Here is a 14,636-nt window from a genome sequence, read left to right as displayed (position 1 = left end):
GAACCATTAATAGATTTCTTTTTAAGAGTACACAAAGTGACAAAAGTAAAAACAGAACTTATAGAAACAATGGGGAGGAATAGGTCAGAAACACAATGGTCTAAACTTCAAAACACATCTGTAGGTGAATCGAAATTCTTTATGGAACTAAATTTCATAATAGGAAGATACATAAAAGGGAAGAGGGAAGGAAGAAGATAGAGGGAAATGCATATGTAGCCCCAAGTAAATGGCAGACAATGAAGGAAAATAACTCCTCTTAAGTATCTTAGGAAAAAGAGGGCTTATAGGAGAATGGGCGATGTGAGGAAGGAAGGGATTGAAACAGGGAGAAAGAAAAGGAGGAACTCTCAATTCAGTATTGGGAGAGGGTTCCAGTGAAGAACACTCTCATGGTGGGAGAGACACATTGTCTAACAGAAGATGTGGACTTGACAATAAGAGAATTAATACTTAGACAGACTACTACCTCTGAGAGATTGTTGCGCCTCCAAGGGCAGCATCCTCCCTCAGGAGAAGGGGAATTAGAGCTTCTAGGGGTAACTGACATCCAGAAGAGTGAGAGAGCATGGATCCAGAGAGATTTCATGGCAAATAGGGGAAAAAATTATCATGGGGAGAGGAGGGGGTAATAATGAACACCCCAATTAAGGACACAGGGAAATATCTAGTATGGAGCCATACTTCTATGCTCTCTATCTCCTATAGGAATGGATCCTAAATCAGACACAAGAGGAAAAAAAAGGTGGGAAGGAGCAAAATGTATGAGGAAATAACATAGTCCCTGTTTAGAGAAGGGAACTCAAATAAAACAGAAGGATTTCTTTGTGAGTGGCAGATATGAAAAACATGCATACTATACAGGCAGAGTTATTGCCTGAGAATGTTTAAAAGTAGGAAACACATTCAGGCAGACAAAGCACAATCCCAGCTCTTTAAACAGAATATTGTGATGGTAGTGTTGGCACAAATGTATCACTGGGATCTAGCAAAGTCACAACCACAATGGAGTTCAAGGTAGCATGCAAGGAGGGGAACTTGAGAGATGTAGAAAAACAGCTGCCCTATGTCTGACCGGCAAGAGGTCACAGCTATAGCTTCCAAAAAATGATCAAAGGAAGAGACTATAGTGGAACGACAAATCCATCCTAACCTGCTCTTAATTAGTAAAATTAAGTCACTTAAACATAGTACCATTTTCAAAGTTATCCACTTACCCCCAACTAATTTAAGAAATAAGAGAGACAAATGCCAATGTAACATTCTTTAATGACATCCTGTATTTTGATTTAATTCCAATCTGGTTTGCAGAAACAAAAAGTATGGATTATTTTAAAACTTCATTATAAAGAAAGTAAACAAAAGAATAATCCTGCTTTGATTTATTAATTTCTGAAAATACGTTATTTTTCCTATTTGGAAAAAAGGAGAGAATAAAGAGTGTTCTCTGTCATTGATGGACTTAAATAAATTAGTCAGAGCCTAGGTAGACCTTAATGACAATTTACTGAACATTAATTCGGTGTTATATAAAAAAAAAAATCTACTTTTCTCAAGTAGGCTCCACAAATCATTCATAATTTCTCACAGATTAAGGCACACATCGTTATTGGCATTATAGTTCATGTATCCGTAAGAAAATATAAATAACATCTGAAGACAATGGATTTTGTGTGCAGTAAAGTGCATTATGTGACCCTGAATGCACTGACCTTCAGGAAGGTAGCATTAAACTATATGTAAATCCAAGAGTTATAGTTGTTCATTTCTCCTTTAAACATTACCATTTTAACAGACATTGATTTAAAGGAATATAGCAAAAAATAAACTTCCTTAAGCTAGACTATTTTCTGAAAAGTTATACTTTTCATTTTAAGTAGCAAGCAATTAAAGTTTTAAAAATCATTTAACTTACACATTATTTTGACATAGCATATAAACAAATTGATGGCAACTGGAAAAATCTTAACGGCATATATGTGATCCTATATTTGATATTATGTTATTAGTGGCTATGTTTGTAGATCAAAGGTCAGTTAAAGTTTCACTGACATAACTGAAGAATGCATTTAACTATTATTCTGTAAACAGTGTAGACATATTCATTTATAGCAGAAGTACTATCTCTTTTAAAACAGATAAAACCCCAATGCATGGGATTCATCGGTAAAAGGTCCAGATAGACAACACTTTGATAAAATATTATTATAACTATTATATTATAGCTAATACTTTATTGTAGCAGAGATGTATTTCCTGAAATAATAAATTAGTTCTAACACTAGATAATATCATTCATGAATTCCAACCTCCCCAATACCAACCACCAAACCCCTCTCCATACTCTATTTAGATAAACTAATTCTATTCTTAATTAACAATTAGCACCTGGCAAGTTGTATTTTCAGGCAAGATAAAAATTCAGGATAAATATTAGCAGCCATTTTTACATACAAACAGCATTCCATTTTAGTTATTTCAGTGCTTCAAGATTCACAGGAGTTAAGCAGCTCAACATAATGTTAAATGTCTAGAACCTGGGCAACCTAGACCCTGAGCTTCTTTTCAGAAGGAAATAGGCTGCTCAAAAGTATAATTCTCCAAAACTTCAATTCAATTCAACTCAACGAATATGGAAGATTGCTTGGAAATGGCCCCTTAAAATTCTTTTTGGAAACAGTCATGACCTAAATAATAAATAAAACCAAAACACAAAATGCTGATGGTAAAGCAAGAAAAACTGAATAGGTTATAAAAAAGCTGGGTGAGAAGAAATAAAACAATATTTGCATATATACATACATAACAGATGACTGACTAGAACTGTATAAATGAGATTCTTCACATTAAAATCATTTTGTTGACTACGCAAAACAATTCTCGAGCCAAAATAACTAAATATTAGAACTACAATTGCTGCAGAGGTGACATATATTTAAAAATTCACTTCAATGATGAGTACATTCAATGATTACTTTTAAAGAGTGTTTTCCAAAAGTTGCCACCTAGTTCCTTAGACATCGATATGAATTCCATGTTTTATAGACATCATCTCTCTGGTCCCTGTTAAATACATAACAAACGAACTTAAGTGAGGTAAAGATGCTGTGATTGTCACATAGAGCCAATATGGCAGGGGAGAAGTTCTTCCAAAAGGGCAAATCCATAAGCCATGACGAATTCCATCCCGAACATGGTGAGAAGTCCAAGACATAAATAACATCCAGGGAAGAAAGCACCATGAGTCTTTGAGCCGGAAAAGGTGCATAACCAACTTTAGTGTCAGAACCACAATAGGTATCAGAGTAGAACAGTGGAGAAAAGGCCTATGTGGAAGATTCAAAGCAGCCTGGGGGAAAAGAAAAAGAAATATCAAGTATTGTTTCTATTTGGAGAGGGAAATTTTTTTGGAAAGATATTTACTGGTCACTTTCCAGTTTCTTAACTGAAGTGCCAAGTAAAACTTTTTCTCTGTTGGCCTCATTCTAACCACCCCAATACACGAATCAGAATTACTATATACACAGAAAGGCAGGCAATGTGTATAATGGGAGCCATTTTCTTACTTAAATAATCAGATTTGAGGAACCACATGATTAATAATCACATTTTATACTTAGCAAAGTTAGATTTAACAGAAGTGTTTGATTTTTAAAGTGTCGCTAGAATCTTCCTTGTTTTGTGTCAACATAAAGCAGTGAATCAAATATTATAAAGTATTAGTAAAATGATTACATTATCATTTTATTTCTCCTCTGAGTTGCCAGAACCATGTAGCAATATTATGTACACTTCTCCAATATTTCAAAATATCTGTAAAATCTCACTACACCTTAGGAGATTGGTGTCATGGGTTGCTGTAGCAAAAAGGAAAAAAAAAAGTCAGCTTCTGTCTAACCTCAGGGATGTATGTATCATCCCCCAGTCCATAGTTTCATACCTTTCCCAATCTGCTAGGGTCTTCTTCAAGAGCTTGCATTCAACTGGCATAAATAAGTTATTATACTCAGAACAAACATGCTCTTGATCCTAAATAAAGATTAATCTGAACAGTTAGGAAGAATAGAGACAGCTGATAGTAGAGTGGATAGGGTGCTGAGCCTGGGGTCAAGAAGATGCGAGTTTCAAAATATCTCAGACATTTACTAGCTATGTAACCCTGAGCAAGTCACTTAACTTCTGCTTGCCTCAGTTTCCTCTACTGTAAAATGGTGATAATAACAGAACCTACCTTTCAGAGTTGCTGTGAGGATCAAATGAGATATGTGTAAAACACTTGGCACAGGGCCTGGCACATAATAGGCACTATAGAGATGCTAGCAATTACTTACTACTATTACTATTAAAGAGAAAATTAACACAGTGGAACTATTTTTCAAGTAAGTTAGTGCTGATTGTCCCATAATAAAGCAGAATACAATTTTTTACAGTAAAATAGAAAACTATTTAAATGTTGGCCAGAATCTCACATGTGAATAAACAGATTCTAAAACATCTGTATCTCTGAATTATTAAATTTTTCTACAGAAATTAATTTATCATATTGTATTTTTATGTATGTAGAGAAGAAACTCTAAACTTTTTTTAAATCTCAGGACTTCTTTATATTCTTACATATTATTGAGGACCCCAAAGAGCTTTCCTTTCTGTGGATTATAGCAATATTTACTATATTAGAAATTTAAAATGATAACATATTAAACTATTACTTAATTTTAAAATAACAATAATAAACCCAATATATGTTAACATAAGTATCATTTTAAAAACTGTATTTCCAAAATGAAAAAAAAGTGAGGAAAATGGCATTGTTTTACATATTTTTGCAAATCTCTTTAATGCCTGGCTTCATAGAAAACAACTGGATTCCCATATCTGCTTCTGTATTAGATCTGTTGCAATACGTTGTTATGGTTGAAGTACATGAAGAAAATCTGACCTCACACAGATATGTATAGTTGGAAAACGGAGGAGTATTTTAATAGGCAAATAGCACTTTATTATTATTATTATTATTATTATTATTATTATTATTATTATTGTTATAAAAATAGTTTTGACCTTGACCCTTTGAAAGGCTCTTGGGGATCCCCAGGGATCCTGGGATCACACTTTGAGAACTGCTGACCTACAGCATGAAAGGTATAACTAAAAATTCTAATTTGAAACAAATACAAATAAGTGATATCATATTGCTTGCCTTCTCAAAGGGCAGGGGAAGACGGGGAAGACTGCCTTCTCAAAGGGCAGGGAGAGAATTTGGAACTCAAAATTTAAAAAAAAAGAATGCTATAAAGAATTTTATTTTTAAGAAAATAAAAAGAAACAAATACAAATATGGCATCACACAATTAACCGGGAGATTTTATTTCCAATGGAAAGCAAAAGTTACTCTTGATGTGAAAAGAAAAAAAAAATCCGGGTCAATTATTACATAAGTGTTTATAGAATCCTAGGGTTATACTGGTATGTGTCAACCTTTATCAACCACTTAGCTCCACACTATTTTATAGCCAGAGATGGCAATTTTCTATGACTATTTAAAGTTTGTTGGCATAGTTTAGCCCTTCATTTTAAATAGTAGATCCTGTTGCTAATAGATATGAAAAGAAATAACAAGGAATTTCTTGTTTCCAGGTTTCTTGCTAGAATATTAATATACAACTTACTTACAGACAAATCATGAATAATGAATAGAAAAGAACAGGTTGCTGCAAAAATGAATATAAAGACCATTACTCAAAAATAACCAAATAAATCTTCACTGACATTTATTGCTGATGAACTATGCCATCTACTGGTAAATGTGAAGGAAATGATTCAATATTCTACTCAGAAGAAATGAAAGGACTGGTATAATATTTAGCCTGATGAAAATTACCTGCTAGATGAGTTATGATTTTATGAGAGTTTTAAACCAAAAAAAAGGTTTTTTTGGTTTCTTTTTTTTTTTTACTAAATCAACATTTGAATATTTACTTTGTGCAAAGTATTATAACCGGGACTACAGATTAAAAATAATTTCTAAATATGTAATTGTGAAATTAATCTATCATATTGCTTTTAAAAAGAACAAAATCCCTTCATCTCCCTCAGGCTTTAAAACATATTGTCAATTGGTCATCCTCAAAATAGTTACTGTACAAAAAATGAGAGAAAGAAATCAGTGAGACAGAATAAAAATACCAGATAGCTAACTAAATGTAAACAAAAAATTAATCTTTGACAAATTTTTAAAAACTGGATAAAGGATCCATTATTTAATAATTGTCTCTGAAAAAACTGGCTAATAATTTAATAGAAAATGGGTTTAGACACACCTTTTGTATCACATACTTTAAGCGAATTTCAGCTGGATGACAGACAACCATTTTTTAAAATATAAAAAGAATGGGAGAAAATGGAGCAATTTATGGAAAGAACTTTTTTTCTATTAAACCAATAGAAGAAATTATTAAGGACAAAATGGAGGTCCTTAAAATATTTGAATAAAAAATTCTGTACAATAAAAAAAAATAATCAAAAGAAAAACAACAGCTTGCATATTTATGCAAACTGTAACAGATGAAAACCTGACTTCTAAAATATATAAAAAGGTATTCAAATTTACAAAGGTAACTAACTCCAAATCCACAGTGGATAAATAGTCAAAGGACATAAACAGACAGGTTTGATGTGGAAACACAAATTGACAAATATCATTGAAAAAATACTCAATTTTACTGATAATCAAAGACATTCATATGGAGAAAAAAAAGAATTTCAAACAGAAATAATGAAAAAAAGCAAGAATGATGAGGGTCTGGAAATACAAGGTTTCAATTTATAGTGCAAAATAATAATTGTCTAAAGTATTTTGGTACAGGTTAAAAATCAAAACAACAGATTAGTTCTACAACTTCCAGAAACAATCAAACATGGTAGTACTGTGTTCGAAAAGTCCAAGGACACCAACTACTGAGGTTAAGACTTAAAAGATGCAAGGTAAATTGAAGGCAATCTGGCAGAAATTAGATTTAGACCAACATATTACTCTATATACCATAATAAACTCAAAATGGATGTATGACCCAAATCTGTGTTCTTACCACAGAAAAAAATTAAAGAAAAGATACCTTTAACAGTGATTGCTAAGGACAGAATTTTTATATTAACAAAGGACATAAGTAATCACAGAAGACAAAATGGGCAATTTCAGTTACATAAAATTGAAAAGCTTCTGACCAGCAAAATTAGAATTAGAAAGGAATTGGCACAGAAAAAAAATATTTGCAACAAATTTCTCCAATAGAAGTATGCTATCCAAGATATATCTAGAATTGATACAAGTATAGAATGAGCCACTCCCCAACAGATAAAAAGTAAAAGGACATAAACGGAGTTTTCAAATGAAAAAAAAAACCAAACAAGTTATCAATAACTGTATGAAAAATAACCATATGTAAAAAAACTCCTGATCAATAATATGAGAAATGAGAATTAAAATAACCCTTTGAAGTTCTACCTTAGAACACTAAGAAGGCAAAGACAACAAAAGAAGAAAACAAGAGATGTTAGAAGAGCTTTGGAAGGGCAGACACACCAACAGACTGCTGTTAGAACAATGAATTTGTCCCACCATTAATTTGGAAATTAGTATGGCGCTCTACCCAAAAGTTACATCACTGAATGTACATACACTTTGACCCAGTACTTTACATGTACTCCCAAGGTCAAAAACTGTGGGGAATGACTCATCAGTACAAAAAGGATTTTTAGCAGTACTTTTTGTTGTAGCAAAGACCTCACTGGGTGAATAGCTGAACAAAATGTGGTATCTGAATGTAACTGAATATCATTGCACCATAAGAAATTATAACGATGACAGTGTCTGAGAACCTTGGGAATACCATATGATTATTGCAGAGAAAGTAGAAACAGAGAACAATTTACAGAATGACCACAGTATAGTCAAGCACAACAACTCTGAAAGTTTTTAGAACTCTGATCAATGCAGTGATCAAGAATTTAAAAGACTGAAGATGAAACATGCTTTCCCTCCTTTAACAGAGCAGTGATAGATATAAAGCTTAAAATGAGACATATGTTTTCAGACATGGCCAACATATTGATTTGATTTGCTTCTCTATACTTATTGTTATAGAGGAAGGCTTCCATTTAGGGGGAAGGGAGTGTTGGTGGTGATAGAAATGAAAGAAAGAAGGAAAGAAAACAGCAGCAATAAAACATTTAAAAATACACAGAATAATCTATAGAAGAAGTTCAAAGGAGACAAAAAGGGTAATTTTGTTACTACCTTTTTATTATAGTGTATGCAACAAACTTACAATTTTATGTACTATCTCTATTTTGTTTCTTGTGTACTGAAATGTTTGTTGACTAAGTTTATAATAAAAAAGAAAACGATGGGATTGGATTAAAAAAACCCAGTTCTTTGCGGGTTTTGGGCTTTTACAAATGCTGTGTAATAACTGTTTTTATAACTGTATGTTATTATTATAAAGTAAATGCAAAGAAAAAGGCAATCAAAATAAGCCTTGTTTTTTAAGAACTGATGTGAAGAATACATAACTGAAATAATTTGGAAGGAGAACAAGAAAATGAAATAACATGCTTCTTACCTTTAAAGACAGAGATCCAGCTAGAAAAAAGTGGTCCACATCAATAAAAGAGGCTAGAAATCCAGCCAAAATAACTTCTCCAAAATCACTCTTCTTCTTGAGTCCAATTACTATTGCCCATGACCACATTCCAATTATACCATGCACTGCACTGTCAGAGAGGGCTCTAAGCCAGTCATTTTGCTGAATGAAAGAAAACTGAACAAGTCTGTCTGCTACAAAGCAGAATAAACCTAAACCAAGGCTAGAAACGACAGACAGGGTACTAAATGTCTGGAGGAGAGCAAAGGTCTTTTCAGTCTCAGTTGCCATCACAACTGACATGTTGCTGTACTTTAAATGCCATCAGGGAACTTATAGTCTATTGTTGTTAACATATTCACATATCCTGTAACAGAACATACAAAACATGTTAATCATGTGGGCCAGTATTTACTGCTTACACACAAGATAATATTACTATGATAATCACATATGTAAGAGAGGCAACATGGCATATGATAGATAGATGGCTAGCCTGGGAGCTAAGAGGACCTGGGTTCAAGTTCTGCCTCTGACACATACTGGCTATAAGATTTTGAACATTTGTTTAATTTTAAAATTTACTTTAAACTTAATCTCTCAATGCCCTCAGGAAATATTCTAAGACTATAAATTGCATTACCAATGCATTGGTATGCATTGGTAAAGGGAATGTCTTCAGTGGAAGCTCCCTCTACCAGCGAAATCACAGGCCCAGTAAAAATATTCCTATATATGAAATGTATACACCTATTATGGGCCTCTTCACTGCCGTCTGAATTATACCCACTTCTAATTTTTCAAAGGTTGCTGTATTCTCTTTTGCTGTCATATAACAATACCAGTTAATATTAAACAGATAGGTCTTTACTTTTCTGGGAAACTCAGGGTCAATAGAGGAGATTTATAATTACTCAAAGGTAATCCAACCTATTTTACTCCTTCCTTCTGTTCAATTCTGGAGCCAACTCATTGACCATCCATGCTCCTATCCCAGATATACATAATTAGGAACAAGCTTTACAAGTTATCCATCTATACATATGTTGATATATGGGCAATAGTCTTCATCCACTTGGTCTTTCTTATGTGGACTGACAAGACAAATGACTATAAATATGAATAATTCTGTAAAGATACACAGAACTCTTGATCACTCTGTAATAGTAAAGTACAGCATGCTAAATTTAGGAAGTGAACTGAGACTAACATTTCTCAGACATTCTTACAAAAAGGCTAAGTATAGCACAGTGGATGGGAGTGGGGGAGGGAAGGGAATAAGCATTTATAGTAGTAGTAAGTAGTAAGCATGGCCTACTATGTGCCAGGAACTGTGTGCTAAGTGCTTTTATTTTTTAAATAAACATTATCTCACTTGATCTTCTCAACAACTCTAAGTGGCAGATACTGTTATTATCTCCATTTTATAGCTCAGGATATTGAGACAAAGAGAAGTTAAGTGACTTGCCCAGGGTCACACAGTTGGGAAATGTCTGGGGCTGAATCTGAACTCAGGTATTCCTGACTTGAAGACCAGGGCTCTATCCACTGTGCCACCAGAGTACTGGATTTAGAATCAGAAAGATGTGGGTTTCAATCCTGCCTCTTCATACCATCACCTTTGTGACACAAGTACTTAACATATGACAAAAACGACTTACCTTCTCTGAGACTTTAGTTTCAATATCTACAAATGGTAACATTAATTAAATTAAATTAACTAAAGGATAATAACACTTGTGTATATAAAATACTTTGTAAAACTTAAGGTGCTACACAAATATCCCAGTGATGATGCCTATTTTCAGGTACCATTAACTTAGGTTAAATACTAACAAAGGCCCAAAGGATGCTTCAGTTCACTTTGAAGATTGATTCATTCTTCATCTAAAAACCTTAGTGTTTGTAATCTCTTCAAATTACGTCACTGGGTTTTACTTCAAATTAAATCAATGTAATACATGGTATTAATATAACTAAATTAGAACTATGAATAGATAATGAAGCCAGGAAATACATAAAAGTTTCACTGTATATATGTAAGATTAATTTGAACCATATCAAATGACTCCTTTCTTTGATAGTTTCAAAAGAGTGTCAGAACTATAACTACCAAATTTTTTCACCTGAGACAAAAACATTTTGGGGGATGGGGAAGGTGGCAGCAATAGCATCACAGAAGGCAGTCTTACTAAAGGAGAGTTGTGTCAGGAGATGAGGCAGTCTGATCCTAGAGTCCAACTTGTGTCTCTGTAAAGAGCAAGTGCCAGAGGCGGGCTGCTAAGGAAGGGGAAGGAAGTCAGAGAGAAAGAAGGACAGCAGGGATTTTATGGTGATGGGATCCTGAGAATGGTGAATGGGGACGGATAAAGGAACAGGGTCTTACTAGGTAGCATAGACCAGCACAGAACCATGAGGCTTGGGGACAGAAGTGTCTAGACTATCACAGGGAAGAAGTCTGCTTCCATGTCAGTGACCACAGGAGAAGCCCCAGCTACCCAGTCCTAGTTATATCTGTAATTTGTGTTAAACAAGCAATTAAAAAAAAATTATAAATTTATAAAGTAATTCTACAAACCTGTTTCATCTAATTTTCTTTTTACTATCAACTATTTAACAAATCACAAAACTTACAATACTAACCTTACATCTATGTGCCAAAAGGGTCTGGTAGCTGATGTGATGTCATGAGGGCACGAACTAGAACATCAATTTACCATAAGAAACTGAGACCCAGTTTAACGGGAACTAAAAACAGAAAAAAACATAAAAATGCTTATTTATAAGAACTCAGTGACAGAAGAGAGTTGTCTAATATCTGCGTTTTATATATGGAAATAGAGAAGGCTTTTCCTTGCTTGCACTGGCTTTCTACAATGGCTTTTATCGGCCACTATTAAGGTGAATAGAAATTCCAGGTAGCTTTAGTTGGTTTGGTTATAGATTAATATTAGTATTGGGATTGACTGGACAGTACTAACATAAGACTTACAGAGAAAAGGGAAGGAGTTATCTTCCTTTCCTCCCAATCTCCCTTCCTGTTTATGGATGGAATGTGAAAAGTTAAGGATACAGGGAAATTGGGAAAGGAGTATGAACAGTTTGTACCTGCCAGAAGGTGTGGAATTTAAGCTGCCAAAAGACATGTTCATTCACACATTTCACAACTGTCTTATTAAATGCCTACTATCTGCAATGTGCTATTAGTAGCACACAAAGATAAAACTACTCCTCCAACTTTTCCTAATTCTGTTGAGGGCATCACCACCCTTCTAGTCATTCCAGTTCCCTTCATCAAGGATATCCATAACTCTTCTTTTCATTGATGTCCTCATTCAAATAGTTCCCAAGTTTTTCAGCTCTATCTTCTTTTGCAATTGTCATCTCTTTTCTCCACTCTGAGTCAACCACTCCTCCAGTTCAAACCTTCATTATCTTTTTTTTTTTCTGGACTGATAGAATAGCCTCCAATTTGTTTCCCTCCTTTCATTTTCTTCCCATTTCCAATTCATTCTTCACACTACTGCCCAAATAACGCTAAGGCATAAGTCTAACCATATCATGTAGCCTTACTCATGAGTAGCTTCCTATTGCTTCTAGAATAAAGGGCAAATTCTCGAGCATGGCACTGAAGACTCTCCAAAATCTGGCTCTAGCTGCTCCTTCCAGACTTATTTCAATTATTTCTCTTCATTTAGTCTACCTTCTGCTCAAACCAGTCAACATTTGTTCCTTGAATTTAGCACTCCTTGGCCTCTCTGTCTTTGCACAAGCTATCCCTCCATGGCGGGAATGCATCCTCTCCTCATCTCTACCTTTCCCCATTTCCCCATTCAAGGCTCACCTTCATGCTACCACCTATAGGATGTTTCTTCTCATCTCCCTAGTTTCTAATGTCAAATTACTTTGTATTTATTTATATGTTTACATATCATAGCACTCAGTAGAATATAAGCCATTTGAGGGCAAAGAGGGAGGCATCATAGTATAGTGACAGTAGAGGACCTTCAGTCAGAAGTTCTAGGTTTCAAATGACACCTCTGACACTTATTACTTGTATGACTTTGGGCAAATCACTTAAGCTCCCAAGGCCTCAGTTGCCTTCTCTGTAAAATGAAGGGGTTGGATTAGGTGGCTTTTGAGGTCCTTCCAGTTCTAAAGAATCTACCTATAATTCTATGACCGCTTTTTCATTTTTGTTTTTGTATCCCTGGTGCCTAGTATAGTGTTTTGCACACAGAAGGGCTTAATAAGTAAATGATGAATTGAAGTTCATAAATATCCTTTTCATCAGTTGCTCCCAAAGGAATCCGAAAGGCTTTTGGTTCAAAAATTTGATAAGCATGCCATCTGTGTACCTTTACTAAGTTATGCCGAGTGTCCCAAAAGTCTTAGTGCAGTCTTAAGCTGGAATAGCTTTAACAGCTTAAAACTGCACAAAGGCTTTTGGAACACCCTGTATATAAACAGTACCGGGTCAAACACAATTCTTGGGAATTCTAAGAGAGAACTCCTTCCAAAATATTCCTGCTATAGTCCTAGCCTTTCAGCAGATTCCCGTGAGAGTAACTGATAAAAAGAATATTTATGAACTTTGTGATGTTTCAGGTGAAGTGGGTTCTTAAAACCAATCTCCTAGAACAGCAAAAAACTTCGATAATAATGAATTTTTTTTAAGGGAGTGGGGAGGGTGGACCAGGAGGTGTCAGGATTTAATTAGCATTTCCGCTCCCAAGAGAAAAGAGGAGCCTGGGGTTTCTCATACTAGTTCTTAGCCAGTTAATTTCCCCAGCTTCTCCCGCAGCCCGAGGGGATCAGAGGGAGCAGGAGATGGGGACACCCCCCCGGGGGGGTTGGGCGCGGCTGGGGAAGCAGGGGAGCCGTTAGGCTCAGGCTCAGCTCCGCCGGTGCTGGACAGCTCCGGGGGCCGCAGGGCGGAGCTGGGGGCGCGGGGACCGAGGAGCCCAGCCCTCCCGTACCCGAGCCGGAGCGGACCGCGACCTCCTCCCCAGACAGAGGCGGAGCGAAGGCGGGGAGGGCTCAGGTGCCGCCCCCCGCCCCAGTTTCGGGGCTTCCCTGCCCTCCGAGCCTTGGGGGGCGGCTCCCGGACCTCCGGCTCCAGCCTCCCCACCGACCCCCAGCCCTCCCTCCGCCCCCCAACCAGCAACCTCCGCGGTCGCCCCAGGCCCGTCCGGCTCGAAGCCGACGGGGTCCAGGAGGAGACGCCCGCCCGCCCGCGCCCACCGACCAAATGACTCCGGCGTTGTCCGTCGGTCTGTCCGCGGCCCGGGAGCTAGAGCAACCTAGTCCGTGCGGAGCCGAACCCGCGGCTCTACCGCTGCCCAGCAGCGAGACGCGCCGAGCCGGCTAGAGAAGCCCCAGCGGAGGCTGACGCTGCGCCGCCCGGGGGCCGACGGGATACCTGGCTGAACTCCCGGAGGACGAGGGAGAAGAAAGGGAGGGAGGGGAGGAGGGAAGGGGACCAGTGAGGAGGTGAAGGGGAGGGGGAAGGAAAGGGAGGGGGGGGAGAGAAAGGAGAGGAAGGGAAGAAGGATGAGATGAGAGGAGTGGGAAAGGGAGGAGAGGAAGAAGAGGAGAGAACGGAAAGGGGATGAAAGAGGACGAGAGGAAGGGGGGAGGGAGGACGGGCTGTCTGGTGGAACTCTGTGAGAGGCTACGAACTTTTAACTCTTTTCGTTCTAAATCATGAATCTCATTTTCCCGCAAATCCTCCTCTGTGGCCGCCTTTGCACTGAAGCCTGCAAGTTTGGTTTGGAGTCTGGCGACTTCATCCCGGAATTCACAGATACTGACAGTCCTTGCCCGGACCTGACTTTCGGCCGGGGAAGGGAACCACGTGCTCACGGAGAAGTGAAAACGTGCGCCTCGCACAGAGAAACGCGTCGGGGCGTTAGGGGAGGTCGGGGGGCTTGTGTTTATGAGGGATGTTGCAAAGTGGGGCCCAGGTCCTCTGCCAGCTTTACTGCCGAGGGG

At 37.1% G+C, this 14,636-nt stretch overlaps 1 protein-coding gene across 1 annotated transcript; it reads right to left on the bottom strand.

Moving 5' to 3' along the window:
- Positions 1-1,249: 1,249 nt before the first annotated feature.
- On the bottom strand, positions 1,250-14,038 carry TMEM267 (transmembrane protein 267). The gene is made up of 4 exons (XM_020996601.2): positions 13,891-14,038; positions 11,286-11,390; positions 8,622-9,009; positions 1,250-3,349 (listed from the first exon to the last, which is right to left on the bottom strand). Exons 3-4 carry the CDS (start codon positions 8,943-8,945, stop codon positions 3,014-3,016), a joined length of 660 nt encoding a protein of 219 aa, XP_020852260.1. The 5' UTR covers positions 8,946-9,009; positions 11,286-11,390; positions 13,891-14,038; the 3' UTR covers positions 1,250-3,013.
- Positions 14,039-14,636: the final 598 nt, after the last annotated feature.

Source organism: Phascolarctos cinereus, unplaced genomic scaffold (genome assembly GCF_003287225.1).
Source record: "Phascolarctos cinereus isolate Bilbo 61053 unplaced genomic scaffold, phaCin_HiC Scaffold_4;HRSCAF=312, whole genome shotgun sequence".
NCBI lineage: Eukaryota > Metazoa > Chordata > Mammalia > Diprotodontia > Phascolarctidae > Phascolarctos > Phascolarctos cinereus.
The sequence above is the reverse complement of the archived record's forward strand: the minus strand, read 5'-3'. Positions and strand labels throughout refer to the sequence as shown.

Excerpts from the sequence above, each read along its gene's own strand:
- TMEM267 (XM_020996601.2), bottom strand. The coding sequence starts at position 8,945 with ATGTCAGTTGTGATGGCAACTGAGACTGAAAAGACCTTTGCTCTCCTC. Across the intron at positions 3,350-8,621 it reads CTGGATCTCTGTCTTTAAAG|GCTGCTTTGAATCTTCCACA; the intron begins GTAAGAAGCATG and ends CTTTTCCCCCAG.